The 24,810-nt window shown below is 36.5% G+C and overlaps 2 protein-coding genes across 4 annotated transcripts in view; one reads left to right on the forward strand and one right to left on the reverse strand.

The window, feature by feature from the left end:
- The window catches only part of LOC126966805 (nuclear RNA export factor 2), a 49,805-nt gene that overhangs the window by 431 nt on the left and 24,564 nt on the right, over positions 1-24,810 (reverse strand). For all 3 annotated transcript variants that reach the window (XM_050811062.1, XM_050811060.1, XM_050811061.1), the window contains exons 12-19: positions 23,370-23,439; positions 20,614-20,784; positions 19,515-19,635; positions 17,393-17,609; positions 11,245-11,443; positions 10,367-10,539; positions 8,173-8,370; positions 164-279 (exon numbers count right to left, since the gene is read on the reverse strand). In XM_050811062.1, the coding sequence (XP_050667019.1) occupies positions 164-279; positions 8,173-8,370; positions 10,367-10,539; positions 11,245-11,443; positions 17,393-17,609; positions 19,515-19,635; positions 20,614-20,784; positions 23,370-23,439 (1,265 nt within the window). The remainder of the gene's footprint in view (positions 1-163; positions 280-8,172; positions 8,371-10,366; positions 10,540-11,244; positions 11,444-17,392; positions 17,610-19,514; positions 19,636-20,613; positions 20,785-23,369; positions 23,440-24,810) is intronic.
- Positions 3,753-6,695, forward strand: LOC126966807 (nuclear valosin-containing protein-like). The gene has a single exon (XM_050811065.1). It carries the CDS (start codon positions 3,834-3,836, stop codon positions 6,441-6,443), a length of 2,610 nt encoding a protein of 869 aa, XP_050667022.1. The 5' UTR covers positions 3,753-3,833; the 3' UTR covers positions 6,444-6,695.

Genomic DNA, 24,810 nt, shown 5'->3' on the forward strand with positions numbered 1-24,810 from the left:
CTATATGTGGTAAAAAGGATAGTGAATTGAAAAATTGTACACATTATTTGATTGGGTAAGTGATACATATAATACCCCACATATGGACCCAGAGAATTCTTAATTAGATAGATTCACTAGGAAGATAATAAGTCTTATGAATGTGAAACATATCCTTACATACCTTTCGCTTGTCTTGGAGCCCAATGATGTTAGTTTTGTAAATATTTTAATCAAATGCTTCTTAATTTCATCATCAGGAGTGCCTTCAAACTTTATGCTTAAGGTTTTTGTAGGAAGCTGTAAATAAAGAATACAGTCTTTGTATGAAACTGCCTCCTTACAGAGAAATGAGATAATATATACTATAAAATTATAATCTACTACAGCCATACAGCATATTTCTGTAAATATATATAAATATATATGGTGATGCCGTATACACGGGCCATGCAGGTCTCTCTCGGGAAAACGTCGACCAGTGCCGGGTGAAACTTGTGTCTTCTATCGAGTCCTCTCTCGAGAAGGTCGCGGAATGGGGTAAGTTGAACCTTGTCCAATTTAACCCCCAGAAGACTCAAGTTTGCGCGTTTACCACTAAAAAAACCCCATTTGCCGTATCACCGCTCTTCGAGAACACTTCCCTTAAAGCCTCGCCTAGTATCGGAATACTGGGTCTCGAAATCTCGAGCAATTGCCAATTCCGTGGCCATCTGGAGGGCAAAGCCAAACTGGCTTCAAAGAAACTGGGCGTCATAAATAGAGCACGGCAATACTTCAAGCCGGCCCACATTCTAGCGCTCTACAAAGCGCAGGTCCGGCCTCACATGGAGTATTGCTGTCATCTCTGGTCTGGCGCACCCCAGTATCAGCTCGATCCATTTGACCGCGTGCAACGCAGAGCAGCTCGAATTGTCGGGGACCCAGTACTCTGTGAACGGCTGGATCACTTGGCGTTGCGTAGAGACGTCGCTTCATTGTGTGTCTTCTACCGCATTCATCACGGGGAGTGTTCCGAAGAGCTGTTCAACCTGATTCCTGCCGCCGAATTTCACCTTCGCACGACACACCACAAGTTACGATATCATCCCCACCATCTGGATGTGTGGCGGTCCTCCACAGTGCGGTTTTCAAGGAGCTTTCTTCCTCGTACCACGAAGCTGTGGAATGAGCTTCCTTGTGCGGTGTTTCCGGGACGATACGACATGGGTACCTTCAAGAAAAGCGCGTACACCTTCCTTAAAGGCCGGCAACGCTCTTGTGATTCCTCTGGTGTTGCAGGAGAGTGTGGGCGGCGGTGATCACTTAACACCAGGTGACCCGTACGCTCGTTTGTCCTCCTATTCCATAAAAAAAAAAAAAAATATATACATATAGCCATGTCGTATTGGCATAAAAGGAACAGTACTCGAACTTATTAAAATAATAAAATTCGGAAAGTCGATGTGAATGGCAGGATTTCCTGGGACAACCCTCCTCCTCAGTATGGGGGTACCACAAGGGTCGGTCTTGGACCGTTCCTCTTCCGTATTTAAATAAATTATCAAAACTTATTCTTGTAGAAAAATACACATAATAGTATAGTTTGCATGGCTGATGGCGCTTCACTTAAAATAAAAAAGGAGCCTTCTCTTCTTCGGAGAATTCTTACATATTATGTAAGAACAATTTTTTTTATCGATGTTGAAAAAAAATTAGGGAATTGTGATGTTTGTACCATTATCCATACTTATATTAATTTTTTAACACAGTCTGAATTAACTTTTAGTATTTCCAAAAAACTACGACGAAACGAAATATTAATGAAAATAACAGTAAAATTACTAACGGTATTATTGAGTATATACTTAAAAATTCGATCAATACAAACTTATAGAAATAAACATTGCGAGCGTACAAAGTACACGTCAGAAGTGAAACCTGCATGGTGCATGAACCTCTAAACTGCATATGAATTCCTGGTATGTGTTGCTAGGATTACACATGATTTCAACCGCTATGAAAGACATTCCTACCACCACTAAAATATATAATATATTCTCCTGGTGTCTATGTAGTAATACGTCGTGCGCTTGGAGTCAGAATATATTAAGGTATACTCGCGCCATACTTAAGACAATCTCTTCTTTAACTATGATCGCCTGGTACCAAAACATTGTTTTATGCTTCCTATCTCATTATCTCCCATGTTATATTATGAATTGATGTGACTGCTCTTTCTACTGTCGCTTTTTCGTTTCATCGACTTTCAAATCACAACGATGATGAAGAAGTTTTCACTTCAATAGTATGCATATTTATGTCTCATTCTTTGCCGGCTTCATCCTACACATTTTTGTATTTGTGTCTCTTACCTGACGTTTTTTCTGTTGCATCCGGTTTGAAATCACAACGATTCTAAAGAAGTTTCACTTCAAAAATAATATTAATTTGTGTGTAATAAAATATTTAATTCTAAAGATTGATGTCACCTGAACCAGTAGTTCTACAAGCTAGATAAGTTGTTTCAATATCAAAATAACATAACGATGTTGTTTGTTTATTACCGGTAATCTCTGAAACGACTGAACCAATTTTGTTGAGATTTTCCAGTGAAATAGTAACTAAACTGTAATAAAGAAAATATACAAAAATGCTACTTAGACAGAAACGAGGGGTGGCGCTTATTTTCAACAGGGTAACGAGAGCTATATATTAGTCTTTTGTAAATAAGTAGGATAACTTTTGAATATGGTCAGCATGGCATCTCTGCAAAGAAGTTTTCTTTTCTTACCCTCCATCTGTTGTTAATTGCATTTCAAAGTTAGCCAGCCATAAATGAAATAATAATTTTACGGGTGTCATCATGAGGTTTAAGATCTTATTGTTTAGTTTGAAATGATTGTTGAATACTGCATATAGTTTAAATGTAATATGTATAGGGCTTACTAAAACATATACCCAATACCATAGCATGTACATAAGTTTAAAAAAAGGTCTTATAATTTAAATTTCGTATTAAAAAAAATGTTTATATTGCATTATTTCTAGTTACACAAGCAAATAAAGACTTTTTTCCTGTAGTCAATACATTTAATGTTAATATTACAAAATGTGATCATATGTTTGTTTGTCTTTTTCACGTTAAAATGTATCGGCAGGTTTATGTGAATTTTGTATGAAGACAGTCAGAGGGCTCTCGGAACAAGAGCTACATTAATTTAACGCAACAGCATGTTTCTCTGTTTCTTATCTTCACACTTTTTTATTTATGGATATTATGTCGGTATTGTAGTGGCTAGCACTACCTTACTGGAATAAAAATCACTGCATATGGATTTTAATTGAAGATGATCGCCGCATGTCGTCTCTTTCTATTGCACTCCTAGTATGTATTAAATGCGCGCTACTAATATTATTATATTAGTACAAAATTTTATAAAAAAAAAACCGCTGAGTTTTTGCGCCCGTTCTTCTTAGTCTTACTTTTTGACGTTCAATAAGTGATTTTACATTCTACTTTGAATAAAAATATTTGAATTTGTACTATGTTAGACTTGTTGCTGTGTTTGTAATTGAGCATTCGCAATATATTCTCATACTTAATCTGTGTTTTGACAAATGAAACAATTATTCGTGAAGCGCTCTCAAAGCGAAAGTGACCGAAAAAACACACGGCTTAAAAGTCTTGTTACCAGGCCATAAAATCAAAAAAAAAAAAAAAATGAAACAATTGTCATTTTGCATCTAATAATTCGTATGTCATATGTCAATTCATCAATAATTGTCAAATCAAAGAGTGACTATTGTATCGAACACGGCGTGGCTGTAAGAGTTTTTTAAATAAAATCTATCAAATATATAAGTTTATAAAAATGAAGAAACATCAGACGAGGCAAAGGACTATGAGTGATCCACTTATTGTCTCGCGTGTAAAAAACTACCTCGCTGAAAATGTAGATAAAACGTTCGTCGATGTTAGTCAAATGTCGCGTTCCCTCAAAGAGCGCTATCGAGAATACAACAACAGAAGTGATAACGCTTTTTGTCAAATGGTTGAGAGTGCTTACAAAGTGGTATTAAAGAGTTATGGGCTCGAAGGGGCGTCGACTTCGGAGGGTTCTGAAGAAGAGTCAGACCTAGAGTTATTAGACGAAAACAACAGCGCCATGAATGATCGTTTGCTTACAATGTATAACTTGCAAGATAAAAAAAGGTCTGCGGCATCTCGGCGGCCCACAGACAAATCTGGTGAACCTATTGACATCATAAGTAGTGACGAAGAAGGCAGTGCGGCGCCAAAACTTCCTAAAATTAATGACCAAATAACTATTACCCCTCACATTACCATAAAAAGTACAAATCCTGAGAGCATTCAAAAAAATATTCAAAGTCAACATGTCACAGAAAAAAAACGAAAACCAGAAATGAATAAGAATGGCCCATCAAAGAAAAAAGTTGAAGTTGGCACTGTTAAAAAAGTAAATGTGAGTTTTGATGATATCGGTGGGGTTTCTGAAATAATTACACAGATATGTGATTTGGTATTGCATATGAAGCATCCCGAAGTGTATAATAAATTGGGAATTAAGAGCCCAAGAGGTGCCCTTCTGCATGGCCCACCAGGAACAGGTAAAACATTATTGGCCCATGCTATTGCTGGCAAGTTACGGTTACCACTTATAGGTATAAGCGGGACCGAGCTAGTTGGAGGGGTATCAGGTGAATCTGAGGAAAGGATTAGGGAACTGTTTGATAATGCAGTATTGCATGCGCCTTGTGTTCTGTTCATAGATGAAATAGATGCAGTTTGTGGCAACAGAATACATGCCCAAAAAGATATGGAAAGACGAATGGTTGCCCAATTATTAGCAAGCTTAGACAGTCTTAATAATGAAAATATATCAGTATTAGTTTTAGCAGCTACAAATAACCCTGATACACTCGACCCAGCATTACGAAGAGCTGGTCGTCTTGAACAAGAAATAACATTAGGCATTCCATCTTTGAAAGCAAGAAAGGAAATTATCTCTATACTCTGTCAAAAGCTTTCTTTATATGATGATGTAGATATAAATGTATTAGCTCAAATCACTCCAGGTTTTGTTGGAGCAGACTTACAGGCTTTAGTAAATAAAGCTAGCACATATGCTGTGAAAAGGATATTTCGAGAGCTACGTAATCAGGAAAAACAGCAGACACAACAAGCCATTGAGAGTATTAAGCTAAATAATGATATTGATGTGATAGAGAAAGAGAAGATCCCAAATGGGGATAAAGAATGTGAAGCAACTAAAGACAAAGGGACAGAAGATGTTGCTGGTGAGGTAATTGAAACTCAAACACCACTAATTGATGATCCGGTTGTCTCCGTTGAAGCACCATCCACAGAGAAAATATCTGTAGAAGATTGCGATACTATAGCCCCAGAAACAGAAAGCATTTTTGATCCAATCGGTGAAGTAATAGAGTTACTCGAGGATACTATGCCATATTCATCAGAACAGTTGAAGGGTTTGGCTATACGTCAAGATGACTTTTTACAAGCCCTTAAAACAACAAAGCCTTGTGCTGTAAGAGAAGGTATTGTGACAGTACCAGATGTTACATGGGATGATGTGGGTTCATTAAGTCAAGTGAGAAAAGATTTACAGCTGGCTGTTTTAGCACCTGTCAAGTATCCAGATCAGATGAAAAAATTAGGATTAGCTGCCCCAAGTGGTGTTTTACTCTGTGGTCCACCTGGCTGTGGTAAAACTCTCTTGGCCAAAGCTGTTGCAAATGAAGCAGGTGTAAATTTCATTTCAGTGAAGGGTCCAGAATTATTAAACATGTATGTGGGTGAGAGTGAAAGGGCTGTACGAACTTGTTTCAGAAGGGCAAGAAATTCAGCACCTTGTGTTATATTCTTTGATGAGTTTGATGCACTTTGTCCCCGGCGTAGTTCCCATGATAACAATGGTGCTGCGCGAGTGGTTAATCAACTGTTGACTGAAATGGATGGCATTGAGAGCCGCGAAGGAGTGTTTGTATTAGCAGCTTCGAATCGTCCAGATATCATTGATCCAGCAGTTTTAAGACCAGGTCGACTAGATAGAATCATGTATGTGGGAATGCCAGCTCAGGACGACAGATATGATATCTTACAGAAACTAACTAAGAATGGAACACAGCCCCAGCTTGGGCCAAATGTTGATCTAAATGTCATTGCTGAGTTAACAGCCGGATACACAGGTGCCGACTTATCTGGCTTGGTACGAGCTTCAGCAACAAATGCCTTTACAACTCATATATCAAATGGGACTCTGGAAGGGGAGATATTTGTGACATTCGAGGATTTCAGAGCAGCTCTTAGTAAATGTAAGCCTTCAGTATCAGCTAAAGAAAAACAACATTATGAGAAATTAAGGTTAAAGTATGCAGGTGGTGATGAGATGGAAATGGAGACAGAACCAGTCATCGAGGAGTCAATGGACACTATTTAGCATATTAATTAAGAATAATAATTTTATCATATTCTGTATTCTTAGTGTTGATTTATATGTAGGTCATTTGCTAATAACTCGTTTGACCTAGTTATATTGAATTTGTAAGAATTATTCAATATTTCCATGCCTTTTAGTGTATTCAGTAAAATTCATTTTATGATCTATTACTGGAATGTTAGCACTAGTACCCATCTCACTAAAATTGTTTCTGCAAATCTTTGTATGAATAAAGGTATTTTAGTATTTAAATTGATTTTATTTGTATCAAGTGTTTATTTTTGATGCTATGCCAGAACTTTTTCCTTTTTAAACAATATGCCTAAGCAGTAAGCTTGCTAATTTACTAATGGCCGTTTTCAGTAACATATCTCTAGTTACAGATACATTGCTATCACTATTTAATGACAAGATCTTATCTACCCATAGTTATAGTCCAATGCTTTATGTCGATAGGTTATTGATATGTAAGTAAGTGTATAAGGATAGATTTGTCTACCTCTAGTAAGTTAAAATAAGGATAGATTTGTCTACCTCTAGTAAGTTAAACTAAGGATAGATATGTTATTGAAAATGGCCGTTAATGAGCTCAGACACCAATGATATGATTATAATTGCAAAGATATTTCAAATAGTATATCTGTCGAGTATTGAGGTTGTATTACCTAAAAAAAGTATAATTTTGCACGTTAACATAGGTGCAAAGCAGTGTATAAACTCAGCATATTATGTTGGCCATTTAAACAATAAATTTTATTGTAGCAAAATTTTATTGAAATTATCGAGTTTCTTGCGCTCGTTCTTCTATTCAGGCATATATTTTCGAATGGGTGGTGGATTTTGACTTTCAACATGTAATAAAATCCTATGTTTGTATTGCAAAAATTATTGCGCATTTTAATCACATCATCCGCAAGACATCCACTGCTGGACAAAGGGATCGGTACTGCGCTGCCCTCATCAAACGTATCCCGGCCCTCTTGACCAGTTCGTCAGTCCATCTTGTGGGGGTCTACCAACACTGCGTCTTCCGGTACGTGGTCGCCATTCGAGGACTTTACTGCCCCAACCACCATATGTTCGCCCAACTATGTGCCCTGCCCACTGCCACTTCGGTTTCGCAATAATTTGGGCTATGTCGGTCGATCTTCTCATTTCTGATTTAATCTCGCAGGAAAACTCAGAGCATAGCCCTCTCCATTACCCTCTGAGCGACCATGAGCTTTCTCATAAGGCCCATAATTAGCGACCACGTCTGCGTACAAGTCATCACTGTCAACAGGTTGAAACCTTCGTCTTTATACACTGGTATTTGGGACGAGAAGATTTTACGGAGCTTCCCGAATTTTAATGAATAACTAATAAATGATTTTTCGAGATGACTTCAATATACATGATATAAGTAGTGACAAGACGAGCAAGAACGTCCATACTAGAGCGTAAGTGATAGGGCAGTAAGTCTAGGTGGTAGGTATAATTGGCATTGCTTTAATTGACTTGAAAGAAATAATTTTTTATATAATAAATGCCCTTTAGACCTCTTGTTTCTTCCATCAACCATTTCATGCAAACTCTCATCTTTCTTTTTTATGGAAGAGGAGTTTAAACATACTGGTCGCCTGATGGTAAGTGATCACCGCCGCCCATGCTCACCGTAATCGTAAAAACTCGCTTTTTGACCACCTAGTGAGAAAATTGCGGGTAGGTAAACATTGAATGTAGAACTTACAGTTTTGTGGAACGCTTGAGCAACACATTCAGCAGTGGGCTCGTCCCAGTACAGCATCTCATTGTGGATCTTGTATTCCAGTCCACCATAGACCTTGAGCACCACAGTCCTGGAGTACGCCAGCAGATGCTCGTCGTCAGCTAGCGACGATGACGTCACAGTTAGCACGCCACTCATACGGATCACTGTCGTTGAGTCCTAATGTTTGATTACGATTTAAAAATAAAAAAGTTAATACCGAAATAATAAAGGTAGTTGAGGTTAAAGATACTATCACATATCTAATTATAGTTTGTTAAGTTAGTACCCCTGCCCGCTACGCGTGGTATAAAATACATGCCAAACGAGATAAATATAAGAACTGTTATAATGTTTGTTAATGGAAGAATATATTGTACCTATCCTGTTATGACGAATAAATAAATTTGTCAGGGATCCAGTGCTCTGTGAACGGCTCTCCGCTCTATCACCTGTCGTTGGGTAGAGACGTTTCATTGTGTGTCTTCTACCGCATTTATCACGGAGTCTTCTAAAGAGCTGTGTGACCTAATTCCTGCCGTCGAATTCCACCTTCGCACGACACGCCACAAATTTAAATATCATCCCCACCATCTGGATGTCTGGCGGTCCTCCATAGCGGTTTTCAAGGAACTTTCTTCCACGTATATTAAATCTGTGGAATGAGCTTCCTTGTGCGGTGTTTCCAGGACGATACCACTTGGGTACTCGTGATTCCTCTGGTGCCGCCCGTTTTTTGAGCTAGTTGTAGCTATCATACAGTTTTGTCTCTTACTGTCCAGAATCATTAACTTAGGACCAGGTTTAATGTTTAGATATCGTTATAAGACAGCTTGTTCTACCTAGTAATACATTTCCACGTTTGCTGTGTACAGACCGACATACCTACTCTCTCTAAACATATACTTTCATCCATGTGATGACCATACTACTTGGACATTCCCTTTTCAAATAATCTTTTCTAATTTTAATTCTTAATTAGACTCTGAAACTAACTACACTTTCGAGACTGTTATTTCTACCGCATTTATTCTGCATTTAATCTTCTTTTGCCACACTCAGCATTCACTCCTGTAAGTAAGCGTAGGCACTAAAATCTCTATGAACAGCTAGACATGCGAGACTTAACAGCATATTACTAATTATCCTCTCACTTTGTCTTAAATATTTTCATTCCCGATCTCTCGTGCAAAACTTTCCCTGGTAAATAAACACTTTGACTAGGTTCCATTTCTTTCTATTACAAACCTAGCTTCGAGACTGACCTCCGAAAATCCGGATTCTTCCTGCAAGGAGGGGCTACATATGGAGAGCTGAAAAGCCTACTACATAAAATCACAGGTCTTCGTCGTCCGATAGCTTTAATTTCTGCAATTATTATCTCTCATGTCCAGTTCAGCATAGACGGCACAAGTTTTGTTAGAGGTTTCTAGTATAGGGATTGCCTGGTATAGCATACTAGGTGCTGCCCGCGACGTTGTCCGTGATGAAGTTATAACGCAGCAACAGTACTATTATTGCATCTAGCATATCAATATGTAGCCTGAACAATGTTGTCTCAACCTCATAATAATATTTATCCAAAAGTTTAATTATATCCATTCAGTAGTTTATGTGTTTTGTCCGATCATACAAACGGACAAACACTATATAAAGTACTTTTTTGCATTCGGTTTTGTTTGTAGAACACACAGAAGGTGTTCTGTAAAAAATATTCAATTTAATTTTTTTATAGTACTTATAGTATCTGAGCCGACAAACGTTGTTCTGTACATAGGAAATAAAATACTTTTTTAAGAATTTGTCAATAATATTTCATAATATCAAGAATTATTTCGTATGCTCCCTGTTGTTATAGTGAAATTGTTTCAGAGGAGAACTGTCAAACCGCGTGTTAATAATTTCTCTAATAGAGAAAATGTCCATACAAAACAAATATTAGAAATAAAAACAACTATGGGTCCCAAATCGAAATAAAAACTATCCTATCTCTCAAGTTGGACTAAACTGCACTCCATGAAGTTATCCCCATTTAAATCCGTTAAATAGTTTAGGAGTTCACTGGAAACAAACATCAGGACACTGAATTTATATATATATCAAGATATATTACGTGGCATACGTACCGGGGCAAACTCACACGAATACTGCCAGAATCTAAGGTGGATCTACTCACATCATGGTACATAACATCGACGAGCATTGAGGTGACATCGTGCACGAAGTCAGGCCACCTCTTGAACTGCCTGACTATCTTTTCCACCCCATGAACGTACGTTCTGTCCTTTTCATTAAGCTCTCGACTCATACAGAACAGACTTCGAAGAGCCTTCGCGTCTCGGCCGAAACCTGCGAAAGAAAACTATTACAATTCAGATTGGCGATATGCTTCTCCTAAAAGAACTGGTCCTGCACGTTAGTGTTGTGAGCAGTGACATTTGGCCAGTGGAGACCCTTACTATTAAAATAAAATCGCATTGTCGTTTCAGATCCCATTTCTGTTTCAATAACTAATAATTCCCTTTTATATGATAAAATGCTTGCCGGCTTGAAGTAATGCCGACCTCTATTTATGTCGCCAAGCCAACTTGGATTTGCCTTCCAGATTATCGCGCAATAGTCAATCGCTCGAGATTTCGAGGTCAGAAGTCCGATACAAGGCGAGGCTTTAAGGGAAGTTTGACGATGAGCATTGATACGACAAATTGGTTTTTGTTTGTGCTAAGACTGAAGTTTTACATTTAAGTCGGTTCGATTCCCAGACGAGACAAGTAATTTTTAGAAAATCTTTTAATGCAGAATTACTAACTTTTAATAATAACATAAAGTCTTCTTTCAGTAAAATACCATATCTACGATATTTAAGGTACTTTCCCTTCATGTCCCATAACTTTGGGACAGCCTGTATAGACGAGCCTTATAATTACACGTTTATCGCTACTAATCAGTAAAGATACACGCCATATGGAAAAGGAGAGTAAATGAAGTACGTTATTATTTATAACCATGCGTCATTTAGCACAATTAACCCAAAGACCCTGTGATAATACTCACGCAACTTACTCCTACAGGTAACAGTTAACATGGCGTCTGCATGGTACAAGGTCTGTATACTCCTGCGCTCTCCTCTTGGCAGATTGAGTAGCGGAATAAACACGTCTATGAATTTTTCTACTACGGGTTGGGCGCCTTCTGGGCAGTAGTTCTGCTTCACCGTCGGCATGTCACCTTTCAATGTTATTGGTATACCGTCCTAGAATATAATACATTAGGTTTACAAATTCAGTCAAGTGGATGTTCAGATATTATTGTTATACATCGAGTACCACAAGCTCTACTACAAGTAAACCGGCCTAAAAACATTGTTGTGAAGGTATCTTCTAGGATTCTAAGAGACAACATATTAAGTGCATTCCGAAAAAGAAAAGACATTACATCGGATCAAATAGGCATATCTGGAACGCCTAAACCAATTTATATGAACGAGCATTTGACGTTAGAAAAGAAAAAGTTGTTTCGTATCTGTCGGGAAACTGCAAAGAAAGAAAAATATCAATATGTCTGGATCAAACACGCAACAATACTTGTGCGGGAATCTAACAATCATGCGGCTTTTGCGATACGATCACAGAGTGATATATCTAAGATTAAAGCTGGTGGTAGCAGGATACTTAATGTCAACAAATAATTTATGTTACTTTGTTTTATCAATTTGCTATATTGTGCTATTTAAGTATTTTCACTGTTCATGTTTCCTTTTATGGTGTTTAGTTAAATATTTTTATACGAAAATAATCTCTTGTGTTGTATGTCCGTACATAACGAATGGCGCTTGGATTGTAGGGAGTATAATTCAAACTCGGATCTCATTTATTCTACATTTTATTATCTACGTTTATATAACTGAAATCGCAAAAATTGCTTTGGTAACGTACAATGGGCTTTATAATAATAAAGATGGCTAGCATTACATGCTACTATCAAAATTGTAGGGGCATTCGCACTAAATTACATACGTTGTACATGAATATTCTTTCTCACGAATATGACTTAATTATATTAATAGAAACGTGGTGGTCGTATTGACAATAGTGAGTTCATAGACCAGCGCTACAATGTTTACCGTTGTGATCGCAACCGAAGTGCTACGAATAAAAAGGATGGGGGAGGCGTGTTAATAGCTGTCTTAAAGGGTCTACGACCAATGCCTATAGATTTAATTTATCATAGTAGTTCTTTACAAGGAATGGAACATGTAACTATTTCTCTTCCCAAGTCAAACGGTTCAAACCGACATATTATCACCGCAGTCTACATACCACCGAAAACGTCAATAGAGTCGTATATTGCGTACTTCGATTTATTAATAAGTACTCTAGAAGAAACAACTATAGAAAGTTTCTCGCTTTTTGGGGACTACAACATGCCAAATATAGAATGGGTGTCCAAGATCGATAGTCTTAAAGGCTTTGATTGTAAGGGCACATCCCCACTAAGTACTCACTTAAGTAACTTTTTGTCATATCTTGGGGCAGTGCAGTATAATTGTATTAGAAACGGAACAGGAAAAATATTAGACTTATTAATATCTAACAAAGAGGTTGATATCACTGTACCTACTATTCCACTTTTACCCATAGATAACCATCACCCCCCATTTTGTGTTTCAATCGCTTTTAAGGTTGTTTCTTATCATATGCCGCGGTGCCCACTATTAAAGTATAATTTTTATAAAGCCAATTTTGACTTTATAAACAAGGACCTGGACAATCTTGACTGGCCTACGATACTCAGTACAAGCGATGTAGACGAAGCTGTTGATATTTTTTATAACTCAATTTTTGGTATAATTAAATTATACACTCCTCTAACAAAGCAAAAATCTACTAGATACCCTATTTGGTTTTCATCATCGTTAATTCACATTGCTAAAAACAAGAAAAAAGCTTGGGTTAGGTGGAAGAAGTATAAAAACGCTTCTGATTATGAACAATTTTCTTTATTCAGATCTAGGTTTAAATTAGAATGTAACAAATGTTTCACAAAATATTTATCGTCAGTTGAAGATAGTATAACAAAAAATATTAAACATTTTTGGTCATTTATATCAAATAAAAAAACAAAATGTAGTATTCCTTCGTACATGCGTTACAAAAATCTTCAATCGATTGAACCTTACAGAATTTGTCGAATGTTTTCTGATTTTTTCCACTCTGTGTATGAACCTTCCTTTCTTTCACTCAATACATGGTCGCCCCCGCCAGAATCAACGGCGAATGATATAACTTTAGACTATGTACACCTCACCGAAAATAAGGTTCGAGTAGCATTAAAAACCCTGGATTCATCAAAAGGTACTGGCCCTGATGGGCTGCCTGCATTTTTCCTTGTTAGAACGGCTAATGCCATTTGCAAACCTTTACACCTGATTTTTAATAAATGTATTCTATATGGTGTTTTCCCTGAAGTATGGAAACGTGCAAACATTGTACCAGTTCATAAGAGCGGCTCTAAACATTTAGTGGAAAACTATCGTCCCGTTTCTATTTTATGCGAAGTAGCAAAGGTTTTTGAACGACTTGTTCATAATGAACTTTATCCTGTTGTCCATAGTACAATTTTAGAGGAGCAACATGGTTTTGTTAAAAAGCGATCTACTATTACCAACCTAATTAATTTCACTTCTCTTCTATTTGATAATATGGACAATAACGTTCAAACAGATGTGATTTATACTGATTTTATGAAGGCATTTGACAAGGTGGACCATGAAATTTTGGTAGGTAAAATTGCTTTTAATGGTATACGTGGTAATTTGTTACGCTGGTTTTCTTCTTATATTGCAAGAACTCAAAAAGTAGTTATTAATGGATTTAGGTCTGAAAGTATAGATGTCACTTCTGGCGTACCTCAGGGCTCCATACTTGGACCTCTCCTGTTTATTATTTATATTAATGACATAAAGCAGTGTTTTGATAATTGTAAATTTTTACTATATGCTGATGATCTAAAAATATTCAAGTCAATTACAAACCTCAACGATTGTGAGTTAATCCAACAGGACCTAAATAGATTATCTGATTATTGCAGAAAGAATAAATTAACATTAAGCCTACATAAATGTAATTCTATCAACTTTTCAAAAAAACAATGCATTATTAATTATAATTATTCTCTTTCTAATGTTACGTTGAGTAAAGTTTTATCTGTTAGGGACCTAGGAGTTATCTTGGATAATAAATTACACTTAAATCTTCATATTGACAAAATTGTTAACACTGCTTTCAAAATGTATGGATTTATCATGAGAACATCCATTGACTTTAAGAAGCCCTATACTTTTTTACATTTATATAAATCCCTTGTACGTTCCCAATTGGAATATGCCGTTCCTATTTGGCACCCTTTTTATAAAAAGTATTACGAAATGATAGAAAATGTCCAACGTAAATTCTTAAGATCCATGAGTTACAGATGCTATGACAATTACAATATGTCGTACGCAGATTTGATAGATAAGTATAAACTACTATCCCTTCAATCAAGGCGCAAACTTCTTCAATGTATGTTTCTGCACGGCATTATACATAGCAAATTTGATTGTACAGAATTGACCAACAAATTAAATTATGTTATTCCTAGAACAGCCCATATCCGGGGACTGTGTAATCGTAAACTTTTTGCAACAGGTAAATTTCGTACTAATGCAGGAATAAGATCACCTCTGCATCAATTAGTTGACAATTACAACAAAGAATTCATTAGTGTTGACATTTTCCATTTATCCGAGAGCCAGTTCAAGTGCCAAATTAAAAAAAAAATACTGGATAATATTTGATTTATTTACATACATTCTTTTAAATACCTACTAAACATCATAAGTACTTTAGGTTAATATCATTGTATATATAGTCATAATTTAGTGTAGATTTGTGTAGATAATTATTTCTTTTGTTTTTCTTATTGTGTTTATTAATTGTTTGATTTTTATAAATTTAATTTACTCCAACTAGCCATAATATTAAAAACATTGTTTATTTCTCTTTAGTTTCAATTAGTATTGTATAAACATTTATTTTTGTACCTAACATTGAATACCACTAAGTTTTTCATAGTAAGATGTGGATAGCGTATCTGACTACAATTTTATTAGACTTAATTGTTATTTCTTTATGTATCTACTTTGTAAGTTGTAGTTGTTTGCTTTTCCTAATAAAAAAATAAATAAAAAAATAGAGGACATCCTTAGGGCGCTTTCGCACTACGTCCGATCCGAATCCGATCCGTACCCGTTAAAACACGATCTGAGGTAGTCGTAGAACTATTTCTATGGTAGTTTACGCACTAGATCCAGCTACCGTCATCCGATTTATTTTCGCCAACCGTTGGAAATAGTTCTACGACTACACGGAACCGTATTTCACGGGAACGGATCGGGTTCGTATCGGACGTAGTACGAAAGTTCTCTTACCCTATCCTTACCGAACAAACCCCTATGTTCGGCGATTTTTCACTTTTCGAGTTATGATGTTTTTTTTTCGTATTTTTGTCGAATTCTGAACTACAAGAAGTAATTCGACAAAGAGACATCAATTATTGGCTAATTAAGGTGCGTACAGACGAGTGAAATGTAACATGAATCATTTTAAACAATTTGCTATATTTAAAAGCAAACACAAATTTAATGTATAACGAAATTTACGGACGATGCGGTACTAGAATCCGCACTTCTCGGTTTACGCCCCAGAACTCTGACCAACTAAGCCAACGGTCCGAGTGACACATGATGAGTAAATCTTGATATGTTCAGTAATTTTTTTTTTATGGATTATGAAGATAAGCGTATGTACGGATCAACTAATGGTTAGTGATCACCATCGCCTATATATTCTTGAAACAGCAGAGAAAGAACAGGAGCAAATAACAGTTCTTGATTACATCAAACACCGCTGAAGAGGAACGCTTCCACAGATCAGTAGCTGTCAGTTAGTAAATTATTTAAAAATGGCAAAAGAACTGCCGATAGAAGTAAAACCTTAGAATTATTAGTATTAAAATTTGAAATTTCATAACGTTTAAATTAAAATTATCAAAATCAAACTGGTTTTCACATTTATTGACTCCGAGCAACAATTATATGCATGTTTATATGGTTTTTTTATATATAAATATATTACGGGCAGATGTACAAGATCATGATAAAATCTTATATATAAAATTTTCGTGTCACAATGTTCGTACCCGTACTCCTCCGAAACGGCTTGACAGATTCTCATGAAATTTTGTGAGCATATTGAGTAGGTCTGAGAATCGGCCAACATCTATTTTTCATACCCCTAAATATTAAGGGTGGTGTTTTTTTAATTTTTTTGACATTTTTTTTTAAATTTGTTTGATTATGAGTCAGCATTAAAAAATACATACAACTTCAAATTTTCACCCATCTACGATCAACAGTTACTTTTGTATCGCGATTTTAATATCGGCAATACAACGTTTGCTGGGTCAGCTAGTATAAATATAATTCATTTGAAATAACAATTAATATTCTTATTTCAACAATGCACAGCATCTTTATTGAACTTTTCACAAAATCCATTCAATATCACTTATCAAAAAAAGATAAACACAGAGAGAAGCTGTCTAGGTTATTAAAGACAGAGTGAGAATCGCAGGCATCCGAAGTAAAACTAAAATTACCGATGCACTTACTTTCTCCCTCGAAAGAAAATGGAAGTGGGCGGGGCACGTGGCCAGATACACTGACGACAGATGGACACACAGAATAATCAGGTCCGGACCTCGAGGCATTAGAAAGAGAGGCAGGCCTTGTGGTAGGTGGACAGATGAAATAGTGGCGGTGGCGGGGCAAAGTTGGATAGAAACTGCAAAAACCAAAACTAAATGGAATTCTTTGGAGGAGGCTTTTACCTAAAAGGGGTCCATACAAAACCAGGGATAGTAACTTAGAAGTAAGATGAAATAATTGTAATTTTTGCATGGAATCAAATAAAGCTTCACTTTTATTATTATTATATTGTTGCACAATACGTCAGCTGTATAGCTACAGATATACTGCTCTAAGCATTTCGGTGACGCGAACCCGTAAGATTTTCCATTACTAAAAAGTGCTCATCGCGGCTATAAAAGTATTCACTTCAAAAAAGTATTAAAAAAGCTCGGAAATAGTTCCTAAACTCACCAGTTCCCTTAAGCTTGGGAATAGAGTCCTCACAACTTTGATGTAATGATCTCCATCGACATAATTCCAACAAAGCGGGTTTCCCTCCAGCGACAGTGATCTCAGCATAATGCCCTTGCAAGAGATGAGCGAGATGACCCTTTCAATCTTGTTGTGGGATAGATTTAGACGTTTGAGGTTAGGCGTTGTTCGGGCTAAATCAAATCCCTCTATTTTGCTATAAATATTAAAATATCTTAAGTTTGTATATATAATATAATAATATAAAAGCAATCAATTATCAAAAAGCAGAAGGCCTAACATCAACTTTCAATTAGCAATTCAATTCCGATGCAGTTCTGTTTAGGTACCTAAACTGAAATTTGTCTGTGAACCGCGGTGTGAAAAAGAGATGACACTGTACAGTCGTTGTATAAGCCTGTCTCTCTTAATCGGACCATATGCGTTGCAAAGCAGTTCATATTAGGTCGTCAATTGAATCGCAATAATGAGTTCATGGTAGGCCCACAGGAGGGTAAGGTAACTTGCGGTTCACTTGAAGGTATTATAATTAAGCTTGTTTTTATTGGAATTAACCTAAGTAACGCCTACTTCAAATTAATTTTCTGGAAATAATGCCGAGCAAATCTGTGAAAATAACAAGTGACATCATAATAACGTACTCTTATCCGATCCAGATAAAATCTCAATATGCCCGTCACCCTGAGAAGAAGTGCTTCGTTTGCAACAATTACACGGGCACCGTCATCATCACAAGTATACCGTTATTTTACTGCTACTAAACTAGTAACAAAACAGTAATTTTCTAAGTTTTCAATTGTTAAAACTTAGACTAAGGATTGGTCTCCGCTGCGCTTCAACTAGATACCGTACTCTTTAAGAAGAATAGCTTTTTCATTACAGCAACTTTATATTCTAGTGTGTAATAGTTATTTGTAAAGATGCTTGTGTGCATGGCATATTGACACTCGATGGCATCTTTTAAAATTTGTAACTTATATAGTATTCGTGTAATTTCACATTGAAATTAATAAAATACAAAATACTTACTTACTGATGATATGTGGCCGCAGTGTCTTTGTTATTCTAGTAGTATTCATTTTACAGTTTAACTACGCAACCCGGCATTTTAGTTTCAATTGGACGTAGTTCCTTAAAAAACGTTCCTAGCCACAAACATCACATTTTAAGGAATTCGTGCTTAAAGTTTAATAAATATTAGTGTATTCCATACATGTGGGTTGGGCTACTAAGTCATGATGTCATTTAAAGCTGCCATTTTTTGTCATTCCGTTAGTATGAGTCACGTGACCAGTTTTGTGTTCTTAACTCAATTTCGACAAGATTGTGGTTTGGAACGTTTTTCCTGGAATTACGTCCAATTATTAGCAAAGTTTACCAGAACATGTGGCACGTCAACGTCAAACATTGTTCGAGACTGGCTCGAGTACGACCACTGGGCGTAGTATTAGTTGCCGCACTTTGCGACTACGCCTGCGGTATCTAGTTGGAGCGCAGTGGAGACCAATCCTTAATCTAAGGGAGATATACAAAATAAGCGGGGGAAATTTAATTTTGCAAAACGCATCAATATTGATGGAAGCAAGACGATGTGATGACCACTTGCCTCGTTGTCTGATTTTCCCTATTGTACTGGTATTTTTTTTTATGAAAATAAGGGTCGAGACGAGCAGGATATTCAGCTGATGGTAACTGATACGCCCTACCCATTACAATGCAGTGCCACTCAGGATTTTTAAAAAAACCAAAAATTCTGAACGGCACTTACAATTGCGCTCGTCACCTTGAGACTTATGTTTAGTCCTATTTGCCCAATAATTTCACTAGCTAAGGCGCCCTTCAGACCGAAACACAGTAATGTTTACGCATTACTGCTTCACGGTAGAAATAGGCGCTGCTGTGGTACCCATAATCTAGCCGGCTTCCTGTGCAAAGTAGTCTCCTACTGGTAGTGTTTCAGAGAAAAAAAAATAGTTTCCTCTGGTGTTTGTCATTATCTAGTGCAATTGCGAATAGTAATTATAATAATATTATTAAATGCGCTATTAAAATTATGTACAAATTGAATGCATTTTCTCCATACTTGTAATAGTAAACTCACCTTATCCTGTTGTGAGACAGATCAAGTTCTTTCAGGTTTTCCCAGTTGATCTGCGGTACACTAAATAAATCAGCCTGATTTGCGGTTCGATGCATCGGGAAATATATGAAATGACTTATGTCTGAAAATAATTGCGGGCATCAACGGACGCAATGATGGATAACAAAACATTCTTAGATCATTTATATAGACTATGACAGGTGTGAAAACGTCGAAATAAATTGAGTTTAGAGTTAACCTCTGTTTTGAGCAAAGTACGCGCACTACCACAGTCATACTAACCGCGAGTGTAAGACGTAGCTTGTCACGCACACTAAAGTATTAAGCCTCGCCTGTTTTATCGGTTGTCTAACAGCAAGAGACTCTACCTAGACGTATAAATTATCCAATATAAAATTTATATAATTTAAATAATGACGTTCTATACACATACTAGACAAACTAGTCGTACCCGCCCGCTTCGCTGGGCAAATTTTAAAAGGAAATGAATTAAATTTTATTCATCTTATTACAAATACAATAAAAAAAATAAGTAGCCATAAATCATCTAAAATGAATTTCGCATCGAATGGTGGTAGTTTCATGTCGATACGATGAGTGGTTTAGGCGTGAAAGAGCCTCAAACAAAGACCATTTCATTATATATATACTAGCTGACCTTCAAGACGTTGTATGAATTTGTCAATAATTTTTCATAACATCAATAATTTTTTTTCCTGTTGTTATAATGAAATTGTTTCACAGCATAACTGTCAAACCGTGCGTCAATAACATGAAAACATGTCCATACAAAACAAATATTGGAAACACAATTATGGGGCCCAAATCGAAATTAAAACTATCCTATCTCTCAAGTTGGACTAAAGTGCACTCTCCTGTGATCTCCTTTGGTGTGGCAAGAGAATGTGGGCGACGGTGATCACTTAACACCAGGTGATCCGTACGCTCGTTTGTCTTATACCATAATAAAAATAAAACAAAAAAATTACCACCGCTAAAGTCATCGCTTGGGCATATCGTTCACAAAAAGTAAGCACCTTTCTTAACGCCTTAAAACTATTTTTATTTATTTATGCTATAATTAAACGGGCATAGTTACCAGGCTTCAAAGTAAACTCGCTTAGATCGAGTTTGTGGTTTTCAGCGTCGTAGCAGCTGTTTAGTTTGGTCCGAAGAACGGTGCGCGGGATAAAGTCCAAGTGTGTAGTCTTCGTGTAAGTCACTGCCAATGAGACTATCAGATCAACGTCACCCGCGGGGAGTATAAGACCTGAAGCCAAGAGATTTTTTTTGTAATGAAAATGAGGGACGAGACGAGCAGGACGTTCAGCTGATGGTAATTGATACTAGAAAAGCCTTATAAATTCTGAGCGGCACTGCAATTGCGCTCGTCGCCTTGAGAGATAAGATGTTAGTCTCCTTCGCACCATGAAAACCAGGCGAGAAAGAGGTGATCTAATTGAAACATATAAAATACAAAATAATTATTATAATGACCAAAATTTTTAGAGCATGTTTCCAAGAAGGAGCAATCCTAGACTAAGGGGACATGAGAACATGAAGCTACAAGCTACAAAATATTAATTGGAATCTTCAAATCCATTAAAACATGGTTTTCAAGGAGCTTTCTTCTTCGTACTACAACGCTGTGGAATGAGATTCCTTGTGCGGTGTTTCCGGGACGATACGACATGGGTACCTAAAAAAAAAGCGAGTACAACTTCCTTAAAAGCCGGCAACGCTCTTGTGTTTCCTCTGGTGTTGCAAGAGAATGTGGGCGGAGGTGATCACTTAACACCAGGTGACCCGTACGCTCGTTTGTCCTCCTATTCCATATAAAAAAAAAACACTTTCTGACCAAACGGAATTGTTCATATATGGAATTAATTGCCCAAGAATGTCGCTACGTCTAGATCTGTTAACCAGCTCAAAAATAGACTGGACAAATATTTATTTAAATAAAAATAATAAAAATGTAATGATTGGAAAATTTTAAGTACTTCCCCAAATGATAGAGACGCATCAGCGGAAGCTGCTTCGTCTATTATAAATAATAATATAATATGTGGCATTATTAATAAGAATCCAGAAACTTATAGAATGATCTAGGTAAGTATTTAACAGTGGAAGGCTCCTTTGCACAGGATGCGGGCTAGATTATGGGTACCACAACAGCGACTATTTCTGCCGTGAAGCAGTAATGTGTAAACATTACTGTATTTCGGTCTGAATCTAGTGAAATTACTAGGCAAATGAGACTTAACATTTTATGTCTCTAGGTGACGAGCGCAATTATAGTGCCGCCCAGAATTTTTAACCTTTTCAAGGATCCTGAGCGGCACTGCATTGTAATGGGCACGGCGATTCAATTACCATCAGTTGAATGTCCTGCTCGTCTCGTACCGTATTTCATAAAAAAAAATATAGGGCGACGCTTTATTGACGGTTAGTTGATCACATCAGCAAGACGTGAGGTTATGCTCGATCGACTATACATCATACGACAAACAAATCCACCCTTCACCTATTTTTTTACATATAACAATACTAGCTGACCCGGCCAACGTTGTTTTGCCATATAAATTATTTTAAGTGGTCCACCATTTTTTAACCGACTTACTCAACAAATCCGACTACTACGAAAAAGTCTATTCATTCTTCGGGTTAATATATTTATATAAATACAAATTCAAATATTGTTATCCAAAGTAGGATTTAATATCATTTATTGAATGTCAAAGACTACCACTATGATACTCAAAAAATTGCAGTTTTCTATTGGTAACAGAATTTTCAATGAATTAGAAACGCTATAGTTTCAAAGGAACCTTACCAGTTACCCTTTTGCATACCTTACCTATCCAGGTAAGGTATGCAAAAGTTATAGGAAGCTACTGCAATATGCTCCTATAAACTATGTTAATAAAAATAAAAACGAAGTAATCCCTTATAAGTAACTATTCAACACAATATGTTCAGAAAAGTTAAGTGTTCATTTGTCTATTCATCTTTTGCTTGCTAGTCGATAAGAGATGGCGCTAGTTAAGTTTTCATTTGTATATATATCTTTTGCTTGCTAGTCGATAAGAGATGGCGCTAGTTGAGGTTTCATTTGTATATATCTTTTGATTGCTAGTCGATAAGAGATGGCGCTAGTTGTATTCATTAGTAACAATCACACTTATTATATATTTTGTTTAATTCACACTAGAGTTTTATAAATTATAGTCTTTTTGTTATTTTGGTGTGTAAGCTATATTATTGTGAAGTTCCATCAAAATCTATTCAGTAGTTTTTGCGTTAAAGAAGTTCAAACAGACATCCAGACATACAAACTTTCACATTTATAATATTAGTAGGATATGGTACTGTTGACCTATCCCCGTTTTTAGTACATCCCCTTCATTGGAATGTTCTTTTAGTAGGCTTCATAATATACATAATAGCTTTAAGGATAAATGGCATTATCTATAAATAAAATAAATTTTTTATTAAAAAAATGGCTCCTTCGTAAATCTTACTTCACCACAGAGGAATATCTAAGTGATCCGACAGCCTGGGACTGGAAATAATTCTGGGAGAGCATCGCTTCTTCTCTCTCAGAGCGCCATCTGTTTCCAAAGCGGTAGTAGTATCTAGTATATTAGAAATAACATCAAAAAGAACTCTAAAGGAATCAATTTTGAGAAAATAAATGCCTTTTATGCCTTTAAGAATCACCACGATCCAAAATTGCCACATTGATTAAACCATCTCAATAACAATCACATCCTCTTCTGGAGTTAAACCTAATGGCTTATTTAATTATAAGTATGTCAATCCGTTGTGTTATTACGAGGCTATTTCAAATCTTACCCATCGCATGTAGATTGAGCAGTGCCAGTCTAGAGCGGTTGACTAGGAACTCGCATTCCTTTGGTGTGAACTGAAAATGAAATTGTTACATCATATCTGAGAAATTAGGGTTAGAATCTATACATGATACTAACTAGTTAAAAAATATTTGTTAAGATGCACAAATAGCGAATCATCACCTCATCAATCATTACCAGTGGGAGGCTCCTTTGCACAGGATGCCGGCTAGAATATGGGTACCACAACGGCGCCTATTTCTGCCGTGAAGCAGTAATATGTAAGCATTATTGTGTTTCGGTCTGAAGGGCGCCGAAGCTAGTGAAATAACTGGGCAAATGAGACTTAACATCTTATGTCTCAAGGTGACGAGCGCAATTGTAGTGCCGCTCAGAATTTTTGAGTTTTTCAAGAATCCTGAGCGGCACTGCATTGTAATGGGCAGGGCGTATCAATTACCATCAGCTCAAAGTCCTGCTCGTCCTGTCCCTTATTATCATTAAAATAAAAAAAAATCATCATCAGCCGGAAGACGTCCACTGCTGGACAAAGGCCTCTCCCAAAGATTTCGACGATCGGTCCTGCGCTGCCCTGATCCAACGTATTCCGGCGATCTTGACCAAATCATCGGTATATCTTGTGGGGGGCAACACTGCGTCTTCCGGTCCGTGGTCGCCATTCGAAGACTTTACTGCCCCAACGGCCATCTGTCCGTCGAACAATGTGCCCTGCCCACTGCCACTTCAGTTTCGCAATCATTTGGGCTATTTTTTTTTGGTTTTTGGTTCTCCTACGGATCTCCTAATTTCTGATTCGATCTCGCAGGGGACTCATCACCATCATCATGAGGCTTTCAAATTTTTATATAATTAATATTATAAATATTTATACACAAATGGCGAATATGTATAAAAGTTTCCCACATGTTGGTACTCCTAGCGGCAGTATTCTAACTTAATGTTTAATCAAAGGTTCACCCTGGAGGTATTATATGCGATATTAATTCAAAAAAGCATCACTAATATCAAATCATAATGGGCAGAGAAATTCGTTCAAGAAAAACACACGAATTATAAACCTCCTGACGAATAAAATTACGTAAACTGTGATGCAATCTATATGTATAGTAGTAGAAATTCCAGGTTTTCCAGCGAATTGAGAAAAGCTTATACATAAAAATAATCACATTGTTATTTTATTTCTAACAAAAAATATGATCTAAAAAATAACATTTTACGTACGTTTTACTTACGTTTGAAGTTAAATTTAGAACAAGTATTTTTTTTTTATTTTTTATTTACAATAATCGGGTTTAAGCACATTGTCCAATATTGCATTTTTCGCCATAAACAAATAATTACATTAATAATACCATTGACGTATTTATTATTACTAATTATTATTGGTTGTAGTAGTATACTACAACTAGACTCCCAAGCGCCTA

The sequence above is a fragment of the Leptidea sinapis genome, chromosome 11, assembly GCF_905404315.1.
Source record: "Leptidea sinapis chromosome 11, ilLepSina1.1, whole genome shotgun sequence".
Lineage (NCBI taxonomy): Eukaryota > Metazoa > Arthropoda > Insecta > Lepidoptera > Pieridae > Leptidea > Leptidea sinapis.